The sequence below is a fragment of the Oreochromis niloticus genome, linkage group LG15 (assembly GCF_001858045.2).
Source record: "Oreochromis niloticus isolate F11D_XX linkage group LG15, O_niloticus_UMD_NMBU, whole genome shotgun sequence".
Taxonomy (NCBI): Eukaryota; Metazoa; Chordata; class Actinopteri; order Cichliformes; family Cichlidae; genus Oreochromis; species Oreochromis niloticus.
In genome coordinates this window covers 24,505,941-24,519,424 of record NC_031980.2, presented here as the reverse complement: position 1 = coordinate 24,519,424, position 13,484 = coordinate 24,505,941, and the positions used below count along the sequence as shown (strand labels likewise).

Sequence of the window (13,484 nt, the reverse complement as noted above, 5' to 3'; positions counted from 1 at the left end):
ACACATCTCGCTGACTGTCACAGTGAACTCTGGCGTTCGGGACAGCCTGCCTTCTGTGATTGGTTGCTGTGGGTAACTGACTGTTTGCCATCACGTTGTGGGGTCACGCCGTGGATCGTGAGGCCGTTATCACGTACGCACTTCCACCTCGTCACCGTCTGTATCCTGCTCAATCTGATTTTCCACTTGAGCTATTTTTGGCTTCAAGTGAAAACTGTGACGATGGTGCACACCGACAAAATGAATTTGTATGCTCTCACGGCAGAGAGGTGAATTATTTCCATCCTCCACAAACCTCCAGAAAACAAACAAACAAAAAAAAACGTGGCTCTGTTTCTGAGTTTCGTACTTTCTTACTGAAACTGTGTTGGTAGTCCTCTCGATTGGTCATGGTTGTGCAGGCAAAGAATAAAATCCAATCAAATCGGCTAAAACTATTCAACTTTTTATCTTCCTTGTTAAAAACAGTGGATAAACAAGGATTCTTGACCTAAAGTTATCAGGCTAGTTTTCAACTGCTTCTTCTCATCTTCAGTCCCCACCAGCTGATCTAAGTCGTGACCTGAAGTTAAGGCAATCTAGAGTCAAAATAGCTCCATGAAAAATTGTGTTTTAACAAATAAACTTAAAGACAAATGCTGCATTTCCATGAAATATCCACCATAAGACACAGGAAGGAACCAACAGCTGCCTAAATGAAGTGAATCCGATGGCCACCCGGAGGGTAAGGAATCAGTCTCAGGACTTCTGGTGCGGTTTGTTAAAAGCTCAGCTGTGATTTCTGCATCATTTAAAGTTAACGGGCTGAATCCTGTAAAGCAGAGCTTGCTCGGTTAAGGTGCATGGCTGCATCAAATATGAGACGGGGAACTGGCTGAAGGCGTTTTTAAGGGTTATTGTGAACTTTGGCTAACTAAGCTAAACTTTTTAATTTTTTTTTTTTTTTTTTAGAATACTTTCAACATGGCGCACTGATGTAGGAGTGATAACCTCAGCTGATGAGAATCCCAATATGGCTTTTGTCAGGATTCCCCACGCACTCATCCGGCAGCATTACGCTGGAGTCTGCTGGATGTCACATGTTTCCTTCAGTTTGAGAGCCACGCGGTGCAGCTCCTGTCAAAATGAGTCCAAAAACAGGACTGGACACTGGTGGCCTTTTCAATTCACTGCTTTCTTACCCCGACACATCAGAGCACCCCACACAGTGATGCCGGGCTGGGCTGAGCGTTACGGTGTGGGTAAAACTTAGCCTCGAGCGGACAGATTGATTTATGGCCCCAATTCAAAACTAACAGAAACACGGAGTGGGCACAGTGAGGCGAGAACGGACGAAGGAATATGCCTGAATATGGAAGTCAGCAGGAATAACTGAATAAGGAATGATCCAGATGGTACATTTTCATCTATTAAAAATACCAAATTCAGAGAATAATGGAAATCAAATTGATTAATAAAATGTTAGTAAGTTTCACTCTTTGCCATTTTAATCAAGTTTAATCCAGTGAATTCATTTTTCCAGAGTCACAGTTTCATGGCAGAAGTTTAAAGGCCAACCCGACTCGGTTCGACGCTCTTTGCATCTAATTACTCTCAGCAGGCGTCGCTGGTAATGTTTAAACCTGTGTGTGAGAGTCACAATGCTAAAACTAAGTTCTGGGGACACAGACCATCCCCAGAACCTCTGCTAAAAGACATTTTGGAGTACTTTTATGTTTATATGGTGGTAAGAAGGCTGACGTACACTCAGGAAGGTTATATTATTCTTTTGGTTTATCTTTAGCTGGATTACTCAAAGTTTGGGAGAAATTTGCATGAAAACTTCTAAAATGGAGACCTTTGGAAAACCAGCTGAGTGTACACATTTATTTATGAATGAGGATACAAATATGAGTCTGGGAGCGTGTTTTGGTCTGAGAACTAAAACCTGTTCAGCAGATGCTGACACAGGAACACCCACATATAGCCATACACACAAAACATCGGTGCTTTCATCCTTTGAGTGTTACCTCAGTAAGTCAGCTGGCTCATTACAAACAGCACAGGTGGGTGGGTGTTACCTGGTTGGGGATATGCAGGTTGAAGTCTAATCCACAGACAAACTCTGAATGATGCTCTACGGTATCCAGGAGAGGCTGGTGTTGGCTGTAATCCCAAAACCTACAAACAAACACACAAACACACACACACACAAATATTTGATCATTTTCAAGCTGTAGCATGTCAAAGACAAGGAAACTAAGAGCTTGCTATTTTTCCATATAATGCAATGACAAACTGCTGAGGAGGAGGAGAGGGACAAAGAGAAAAAGATGTCAGAAGTTTAGGTAACAGAGTGGGACCAAAACGACGACCCCAAGTGTTCTCTGTGCTGTTTATAGCGAAAGATATGGTGCATCATTATTTCATCATCATTCATTCATGTTTCTGCCATACACTACACACCTATGATTATTATTCAGGTGCGACTAGAGAGGCATTGCAAGATTCACAGTTCAAAATAATTGTTATTTATGAGGCCACCCTCCCTTCACAGCAGATATACGGTTAGATGACAATGTAAAGATGTCCACTCTCAATGACATCACACAGAGCGAACTGTGGGAAAAACCCATTGTCATGTTTAATGTGAACATAAGGCCTTGAAGAGACAGAGACACTCAATCAATCAATGAATGGATGAATGAATGAATGAATGAATGAATGGATGGATGGATGGATGGATGGATGTGAGGAGAAACCACACAGTACAACCAAAGTGGGCCCCCAAAGTCAGTGATTCTTATGTGGACATGGCAGCGAAAGACGTCATCCATAACACACAAACAAAACAGTAAGATGCATATTGCATAACGAAGGTGCTTAATGACCACAGAGGATCCTCTCACAGTTGCACTTTTTTGCAATGGGTTTTTTGCAATGCCAGGTCTCAGATCAAGAAGCATCCCGACAGCATGCGCTCTGCAGACAGAATGCCGGAAACCAACTCAAAGTTCACTTCATCATTATTGTGCACTGATTCTAAAATCCTATTATACAATGAGCAAAAGAAAAGGAAGAACCAGAGTCGATGCTTTAAAGGCTTAAATAGGAGGAGATGTGAGCGAGAGAGCAATCTCCAAAATGAGGTTATGAAAAATAAAGACATGAAAGAGCGAGCGAGGTAAGTGCAAATAAAACACAGTATCCAGACCCCGGCACGGCGGCCAATCACTCTAATTGAAAGACTGCTTCTCTTTCTGGTTTTAACTGTGTGTGTGTGTGTGTGTGTGTGTGTGTGTGTGTGTGTGTGTGTGTGTGTGTTTAAGCCCTGACGCAGCAAACACTCCCTCCAGACTCATCCACTTTGCAAATGTAATTAAATCATTTTCAGAGGGAACACTGCAGCTCTCACTGGGCTCCATTAGGCCCATATTAATACAGAGGCCAGACACACACACACGCACACACACTGAGTGATAGGTGTCTGGGGACAGTCAAGCATTTAGTGATATTATGTGCTGAGTGTGTTGGTGTAAATCACTGTTCATGCTCAATTTCTTGCACTTGTACATGTTTCTGTGTGTGTGTGTGTGTGTGTGTGTGTGTGTGTGTGTGTGTGTGTGTGTGTGTGTGTGTGTGTTCTCATACACACTAATTTACTTAACGAGCTTAACAAGAGTTTTTTGATAATTCAAACTCATGAAGATAAAAACTCTTCTGAGGACCTGAAATAAACAACACAACAGCACTTTCAAAACAAGCTTTTAAATTTACAACACTCAAGATTAGTCAAGAGATTTTGAGATTTTTTTTGTGCCTTTTTCAGCTTTATTAGATAGATCAGTGAAGAAACAACAGAAAAGCAGGGGCAGAGAGAGAAGGGGGAAGACAGGTCAGACTTGAACCTGGGCTGGCCGTTCTGCCACATGGCATGCGGGCGCCCGCTCAACACGCTGGGCTAAACCAGCGCCCGAGATTTTGAGATTTTGATTATTTCATGTGGAAAGTAAAAACAATTCGTACCTATATATCAGTGAACCGCGACCAGTGCCTTTATATTTCAAATGAAGGATCAATGATCTCTTCCAGAGACTCCTGCATGAAGCAGAGGAGGACTGCTGCTGCTTCAACCTATTAACCCTGTTTTCAATGAAAAACCAACATCCCAACACTCATCCATCATCAGGAAAAAACTGACACATCTGGACACTGGTGCTGAGCTAGTTATCCTTTGAAAACATTGTGTGACCTTTTCGAAACTTGAGACTTTCTGAAATAAAAAGTCTCAGTTAAATGAGATTTTTCTTATTATTATCTAATGATTTAATGCTCAAATATTGGGAAAAAACCAAATTCACCTTTATTTCTACATTTTCCACACTATCGATGTCTAAAAGCATGAGCCACTGCAGTCACCGGTAACTCTGCTATTTCTCATCTTATGGAGCCAGTCAAGTTGTCCAGCAGCTCATAGCTGCTGGATAATTATTCTCCCTCTTAATGGACTGAATGGGACCTTTGTGACAGAACTGTGCTATGAAGCACTGTGGGGGAATAAATCTGTTTGAGCACAGAAAGCTCAAGTTTCACTGCGGTTATGAAAAATGAATGAAAACATACAGATATTAGTGAACTGATGTTTCATGGACTTTATCACTAACTGCTAATATAACTGTTTATCCTTCACTTTTGAATGGTAAACAGCATAAAAACGCAATGTTGCATGGATGAACATCAGAGACAATCTTGCTCTTCTCTGTCTTGGGGGAGTTGAACACTGCCCAGAGTTACCTCTGTCAGGGAGGATTCACACATTGGTGTTGCTTTGATGCCGGATGTTTGGGGGTTATATTTACTAAAACAACTTCCAATAGCAGTTAGTACAAGCCAAGCTAGCTTTTATCTTATTGGACTAGAGCAGGGGTGGGGAACTCCAGCCTCAAGGCCCCGTCTCCTGGAGGTTTCAGATATCACCCTGGGTCAACACACCAGAATCAAATGATCAGTTCATTACCAGGCCTCTGGAGAACTTGAAGACATGTTGAGGACGCAATTTAGAGTTCCCCACCCCTGAACTAGAGTAAAAATAGGATGACAACCTCCTTGTGACAAGGGAAAGATAAATCTGTGGTTGTCCTGTGATTATACTGAATTTTCTTTTTTCCTTGATGACAAAATGCAAGTAGTTCCAGCAACCAACTAAACCAACTAAAGGTCCACATGTTGAGTGTGTAACACCCTCAGCCTCTGAGTGACCACTTTTGATTGCAGAGCAACTGCGCAGATTGTCTGGTGGGAGGCAACCCGTCTCCAAACAGTTGCAGCCCAATTTGGTCTGACTGCAGTCTCTCAGACAGATTGCTTTGTCATGGTTTCAGCTGCAGGTTAGTCTGTGATGTTGGAGATCTTTGATAAACTGATGAATTATTAAGGAAGAAAAATACAATCAGTTTGATCCACCATCTGGAATGCATCTCATAATAATTAAAGCATACCTGGATAGAAGAACATATAGGGGAACTAGGGGTGGGCGGTATAAACGGGACATGGTAGAAACGATATAAATTTGGCCAACGGTAGAGATTTTGACTATACCGCTCTACCGCAATAGCGCATGTTGATGGCGTCATCAAGCTGCGCCTGTTTTGGTCGAAAGCATCACAGCGGCTGCAAACAACATCATCTGCAAATTATGCTGGGCGACAGTAATAGCAAAGAGACGAAGCAGTTTTGGAATATGGGGAAAGCCAAAAACTGCGCTTCCTCCACTTCCGTACCATTGTTCATTAATGCTGAATTCTCTCGCAGCTGCTCTATTCCCATGTTGTTGCAGTATATTAATGACTAACCTCGTATTGTGGATGGATTATCTCAGTTGTTCTCCTGACTGAAGTTTGGTCCGTTTACAGCATCCTGCCATGCAATTGCATTTGTCCCTAACCACCAGAAACCCTCACGTTAACTTTTACTGAGTGGAAAAAAGTTAGCGTTCATCCTTCAGCTTCACTGTGCCAATGTTATGCTAACGTAGCTGTTTTGCTAGCGATCACATAGCACATCATTATATCCCAGCTAGTCCAACTTCAGTAACCCTACAAAAGTCACTGCTGTTTAGTTTTCTGTCTTCATTTATGTTGGAAGTGATAGCAGAGCTGTACGTTTTTAATTTTTTCAGAAAACTAATATATTCAGTATCATGTTTAGGTGGAAACTAGCGAGCTAACTTCCTGCTAACTTCTAACTCCGTTGAATTTAATAAATTCTGTTTTCATCGATGCCTGGATGTTAAACTTAATTGTTACACCTGGTAAAGCAGCAACGCCGATCATTTTATTACAGAGGAAAAAATTTAGACAGTTTTTAACTCAAAGTAATGCCGCAGTGTTCGTTTGACTTTGGGACCTGAAGCAGATGGAGTTTTGGACCCAGATTACTCCGTAAGGCTCCTGACTACGGCAGCCATAATGCTTCGGCAATCCATCAAGCGGTTTGGCTTCATAGCTTACCAAAGTCGTACTAAAACATTTTTTGACAGATTTCTGCGCGCCGTGTACTACATAAAATCGGTTTGAGGTCAGTAAGCACAACCAGAATTCATACATAAGGCACACTGTTGATTTTTGAGAAAATTAAAGGATCTTAGTGTGCCTTATAGTGTGTAAAATATGTTATACAGAAGAAAGAATATATCGTGATATATATCGTTACCGCACATGCTTCAAATTATACCGTGATATGGATTTTAGGCCATACCGCCCAGCCCTAAGGGGAACACTATCAGTGATGGATGGGCCTCCCCAGAGCCAGATCTCTGTGAGATCATCCTGACAGAGAACAGAACAAAAGGCAGAAACATCCAAAGAAGAGCTCATGAACCCTGGAGAACTGATCCTGAAGATCCCCACAGAGCTGACAGAGAGATGAAGAATAAAGGCACTCATACTTAATATTCACTCTGGAGCTCATTAAAATAGTACAAGCTCTGTTTTTACTGTATATGCTGTATATCCATGTATGTTTCAATAAATCATCCATACACCTGGCAAGACATACAGAATAATGGGTGGCTCAAGACTTTTACACAGTATTGTATGTGATGACTGGTTTGTTTGGGATCCAATCATAAAGTTGCACATTCTTACTAATCAATCGATCATCACTGCAACAAAAACGAGACACCAGCAGTAATCAGATTAAATGTGAGGAAGAGGAAGTGGGATCTTCAGATTATGTTATAGATGACAGCAGGTCATGCGTTTGCGTGTTTGTGTGAACATACGTGAGACCCAGTGACTGTCTCGCTTAGACAAACACAACATGTTATTTGGAGAAATGAAGCTTGGCCGTCTTTTGTCAGCATTTTCCATGGATGATTATTTAGCCGCTTTTGTGTTTCATTCTATAGAACTATCCATTCACCTGTCAGCTTTGTGCATTACTATAAAACTCATTAACTCACAGCAGAGGGGTGGAGGAGGGGGGTCATGAGGGCGAAAATAAAGGGCAAAGGCTGTAAAAATAACAGAACGTGTACACAACAACATTAAAGATAAGATGACAATGAGACAGAAATGTAAAGAGAGCGTGCCCATTATTCGGTGAGCTCATGACTCTGATCCGTTTAATTTAAACAGGAAATTAATGTTAAGGGTCTCACACACACACACACACACGGCAGATTGTGTTATCTAAAGCAAACACGAGATGTTATAAAAGGAAAACATGATCTCAGAGTCTCCGTTTCAAACTAAACACCAACTCTGTGTGTTTCAAAAGAGCCCGCAGAGAAGAAAGGCTTAATTAAAAGTCATATATTTTGGATTGTGGTGCTGAAGTCAGTCTTTAATATGAAGTATAATATATAAAGCAAGCCTAAAAAAGAAAGGAAAAGACGATTAATTACATGTATTAAATGTACCGCGATTGTTCTCTGACAGGTTTGAAATGCAGAGCTGCATTATGGATCATTTATAGCCTTAATTTTGCTAAGCTTGCAAATCTTTAATCTAATATATTTGACATTAATGTGTAGAGCGATATGAATGTAGCATAGCACTTACTCTCAGCTAACCTGCCCCTGTCCCTGAATCTTTAAAATACAACTGAAGAACCAAAGAAGAGAAAAAAACCCCACAAAAACACAAAAAACACAAACTGGAACACTTGTTTTCTGGCTGGGATCACTTTACTGTGTCCTAAAAGAGTCTCGCAGCGAGCATTAGCAACAATGCTAACAGATGTTCTACTGTGACCCCAACAGGTGAGGAAAATCACTCCCTGATGTGTGTGTGAGAGCTCGTGGACCTGAATGTGAAGAGGGGCGTTTCTTCCTAATGGGGTGATTAGAGCCCACAACTGTCACATCTGAGGGATGCTTACACACACACACACACACACACACACACACACACACACACACACACACACACACACACACACACACAGCTGACAATGGGTGATAATTGTCTTCATATCCTGTGTTTGGATTACTCAACACAAACCAAACATGCATCACGTTGCTATTGAAGAAGCACACACACACAAACACGCACACATCGGATATTCATATCTTGTGGGCGACCGTGGCTCAGGGGGTTGGGAAGCGTATCTGCTACTGGAAGGTCGCCGGTTCGATCCCCGGGCTCTCTGTCCTGGTCGTTGTGTCCTTGGGCAAGACACTTTACCCTACCGCCTACTGGTGTTGGCCAGAGGGGCCAATGGCGCGATATGGCAGCCTCGACTCTGTCAGTCTGCCCCAGGGCAGCTGTGGCTACAACAGTAGCTTGCCTCCACCAGTGTGTGAATGTGAGAGTGAATGAATAGTGGCATTGTAAAGCGCTTTGGATGCCTTGAAAAGCGCTAAATAAATCCAATCCTTTATTATTATTATTATTATTATTATTTAATTGACATAATGCTTTCCCTAGCCCCTTCTCCTAACCCTAACCATGACCATGAAACATAAATGCCTAACCCTAACCCTCAGCCTAAACCTAACCATAACCCAAATGTAACCCTGTCACTAAAACCACATTTTGAATCTCAAAAATGTCTTCAAACTTGTGGGGACCAGGATTTTGGTCCCCACAAGTATAATAAACTTCCAATTTTTGGTCCCCACAGAGATATGAATGCACGTTCACACACATACACAGACACACACACACACACCTGTTTGGTCAATCAATCGGCTCTAGGGTGATATCAATCAGTTGCTTCCTGCTGCTGTTGCAAAAAGGACCTGATACCAAAACTACAAACTAAAACAGGCTTAAAAGCTCTGTGCTGCTGAGCCGTTCATCACTCTTTGTGGGTTTATGATTACAAACAGCTGCTTTCCTATTACATGCAGGTATTAAGTCAGTTTCAGAGCTGACCCGTTCTGCTGGTTTCGCCGTGTTTTCATCTTAAGCTCTGCGCGATTTGGTGAATTACGTTTCTCTGCATGACTCAATTCCTCCTGCAGCTGACAAGACACCAAACAAAGGATGAAAGGAAAGATTGGTGGCGAGCTGAAAGAGGGAGCCCGCTGAAATAAACAGCAGACATTTAAGATGCCAAACAAACTGAGGGAAAAAAGCTAAAACGCCAAAGGGAAGACGGACGGCTCAAAGGAGGATGTGCCAATAGCTGGCTCTGTGTCAGACCCCGTGTTTTATTGTTTTATTGATCCGAGCTTTAATTGGCTCAGATACTCTATTTAGAGTGCTGGGCTGCCCTGACACACGCACACAGATTTTACCACCTGCCAGATTCCAGCAGATTTTTGCTTGCGGCTGTGAGCTCGTCAGCATCTGCAGTAATAATCCACAGAAACACTAAGAAACCACCAAACAAACGTTTTTATTGTTGGCGTCCTTTACAATGAAGCCCCGAGGCTGCACAGAAAGATTTCTGGCATAAAAGTGACGAATACAAATAATTCAGGACAATAAATTCTGAAAAACACTTTGTATACGGAAGAAAGGTTTTCTGAAAACAAACAGGCAGCAGCACTTCAACACAATGTGTGAAATTATACCATGCAGTACAAGCACTTTAAATACTTTCAGATTTTATCTATTAGGCAGAAACTCCGACTCAAAATCAGACAGAGACGTAAAAAAATTCTCGAGAACAACGTTCTGGCCCAAAAAGAGCATCTGTACCTCTCAACATCCTCATTGTATTTATTATAATCATATCTGAGGTTGTCCACAAACTACAGAGGGAAGAGAAAATAAGTGGAGGCCACACAGCAGCATCGCTTCTGCAGGGACGGCTGGTCGGATGGAGATACCGGATCTCACGTCAGCACCTTCTCCACTGGCTGTCATAATGTAATGCTAACACTGTTAGCAAAGCATCTGAAAGAAGCCTGGGTCTCTTAAAAAATCAGTTATTTTAGATCATCTTCCATCTGGCAGCTCTGCATAATTAACATGTAAGCCTCACGTCATCTCTTTACTAAAGATAAACTTAGAGTTTGAATGCTTTTTGTTAGTTTCTTAAGCGTGTGCAGCACAGAGATGCATCGAGCCAAGCACTTTCTGAACATTAGCAGAGACCCGCTGTCACTCATTTTCCATCTTACATCCACTGTTACAACGTTGGATCTTCTTAAAACATCATCCCTACAAACTAAACACTCCCTCAGCTTTCCGGTTGCTCCAAACACTCAAGTCAACCAGTTGTATCTGACCCGGTGCACTGTATGATGTCACAGAGAGGGCGTAACCCTAAAGTGGTCATCTCGGGGCAGAGTGATGCGCCTGATTCGAAAGAGATTGCATCTGGGGCCAGCTCTGGGAACCACTTGGTGAATTTCTCAGAGGTTGAAGCAACATCTTCAAATGAGTTATTTTGTCAGAGCAACAGTCCCCAAAACAAACACATTCCTCACATTAGAGAAGAAAAAAGCCCAAAAAGATCAAATGTTTAACTACTGAGTGACTTAAAAGACTCATCAACTGCCAGACTGCTTCCTCATTCGTTTCCCTTTCACTGATTAATCACTGTTAAACAACAATGTCTTGCTCCAGGCTGGACAACAGGACAACCTCACCCTTCATCCATCTAACTGTATCTGTTTATCCATCATCTGCCCGCACAGCCTGACAGACGCGCAGAACAACATCGATTCCTCTGTGGTTTTAAAGAGCCGAGCGGACAGAGAGGACTCCAAAGCGGACAGATCAGATATATTCTCATGAGAAACACAGAGGCAGTCTCCCTTGAAATTACACATTTTATTAACTCATCCTCTGCGGCTCAATAAAGGAGCAGTTCATCCTTCCTCTGTGTCGGTCCCTCGATCTCACACACTGGTTAACTTTACCGCAAATTATCCCTCAGTGTCCTGACTCGTTGCTTCTGCCAGGATGACACCATCCATTCACTTTGGTGGTAACTGAAAGGAAAGGAGCAGAAATACTGTGCAGGCCACGTCACATCGCCGCTCCTTTAACCTCGAAAGAAAGTTCCTTTCAAAGAATCCAATTTGCATGACAAAAACTTGTCAGGTTATCTTAAAGACCCAGAGAGGAGACTCATTTCTGCAGAAATGTTAACATTACTCTGTAGGTGTAGGTCACCCACACCGTGCACATGCTGCATGCCCCAGCCCTGAAATAACTGCTGGCACCTGGATTCATCTTTGTAACTTAAAGCCGACCTCGGAGTTTATTTGTCCAGAGTAGATGCTTGTTCTTCCAGATGATGTACTGGCTCACTGAGAATTTGGACTTTTTCTGTGACAATGTGAAATCAAAAATATTTGTGCTAGTGTGGAGACACCAATCCAGCAAGTTCGCAGCATCCAAAGTTCACACTCATCCTTTGGTACGCAGGGCTTTCAGCTGGGGGGTAAAAACGAGCGGAAACCACAAGAAGCTGTGAAGACGGTTGGAGTTTGCTCATGTTTTTGTCTATTTTGTCTGAAGTGAAGTTGAAGCTTAAGCAAACGTCAAACTCAGGTGATCTCTTCATTTATTTAAGTCTGATTTTTTCGAGATGTTTCAAATTTCAGATTAAACTTTCGATTTCTGGCATCCACTGCAGCTCACAGCATGAATCATTTCTAAATACGTCTGTTGGGAATAATGTTCTGCATTAATCTCTGGAGCTGAATAACTAAAGAGCAAAGCGACGTCAGGTCCATCATTTTTGAACATCTTGAACTTTGTTCACATCTTTATTTTCTTTGTTTAACGTGAGAATGAGCTCAGTGGGGTTCACGCTTTGCTTTGCTCTAATGTTTTCTCTCCATGTCTCTGTGCAAACACATTAAACTTGTAGAGCGGCCTTCACAGAATGATGTGGAACAAAATGAGTTCCACATGCTTGCTCGCCTGTTAGCGCTCCTAACGTTCTACCAGCACTGAGCTGCAGAGAACCTCGTTTAAAGATCCTTAAACAAACAAAGCTCAGTTGCTGCTTCGTGACCAGGTGGAAAAGAGAGAAACGCCACAGGTGATCTTACCTGACAGTGAAGTCGTACGAGCAGGACGCCAGCACCGTCTTATCAAAGGGAGAAAACTGCAGGAAGAGGAACAAAATGGAAAACGGTTTACTGAGCTTGTGTTTCCAAAGGATGAAATGAAGAATACCAAGTTATACTTTAATCTCCATCACGAACACCTGCTGCTTTCCTCACATATTCAAAATATGATTACAAAGAAACAATAATATTTAACTCTGTGAAATAATGTGAAGGGGAGTCAAAAACCCTCCAGAGGGACATGCTGCAGACCTCTTTAACCTTCAATCAGGGTGGAGGTGGAGGAGGTAGGGCATGTTTGACAGTTTCCAGGTTTAAATTAAAAAAAAATGACACATTTTAAAATGTGTCGTCAGAACTTCGGGCTCCGCCGTGCACACACAAGATAATAACCACAACGTTAAAAAGTTCTGAAATGTTTTAGGCTTTTAAAGTAACAATTACTGTGTGTGGTTTTGCAAATAAGTCAGTAATAACTGCAGTTTTCCTTTCAAAACATGCAGAACAACAGAAGATGCTGCTCAGTTTGTGCTTCATGCACATTCCACTGTTTCTGATGCTGAGCTCCAGTTTGTCCCCATATTCAAATAAACCAAACAAAAAAAACTACATTTTCATCTCCATCATGAATGAAAAACAGCTTCCGGCAGGCTGAGCAGAGTTTGCAGCATTTCTCTGCTCAGCAGTTTGTGCAGAGACACGGAGAGCCTGCGAGGAGTCCACAGAGAGCGATTTCACCGACGAAGCACTCCCAAATTAATTTATTCGCTCATTTGTTCCTCTCTCTGCGTCTGACAGTTTCACCTTTCATATCGAGTCCTGGCCTCATTTAACATCCTTCTCTTTACTGCACTTCACGTTCATTTAACGCTGCTTTACTTGCAAACACATTTATTACCAAAGTAAAACCCAGGCAGCTGTGACGATGCAGCAGAAATGTTTGGTTTGCAGGTAAGCTGCTCAGAAACTGCTAACCGAGCAGCAGCTGGCAGGGCTGGAAAGTAAAGGCATCACAGAAGCACCA

At 42.2% G+C, this 13,484-nt stretch overlaps 1 protein-coding gene across 3 annotated transcripts in view; it reads right to left on the bottom strand.

Annotated features, from left to right (window-relative positions):
- pex7 (peroxisomal biogenesis factor 7) overlaps nucleotides 1-13,484 on the bottom strand; it is a 42,481-nt gene that overhangs the window by 11,158 nt on the left and 17,839 nt on the right. The window contains exons 9-10 of one of the 3 annotated variants that reach the window (XM_003446676.5): nucleotides 12,443-12,498; nucleotides 2,061-2,160 (exon numbers count right to left, since the gene is read on the bottom strand). In XM_003446676.5, coding sequence (XP_003446724.1) covers nucleotides 2,061-2,160; nucleotides 12,443-12,498 — 156 coding nt within the window. Of the gene's footprint in view, nucleotides 1-2,060; nucleotides 2,161-9,114; nucleotides 11,372-12,442; nucleotides 12,499-13,484 lie in introns of those variants that run through there. The other 2 variants (XM_005452450.4, XM_025899174.1) reach the window with 2 other exon arrangements.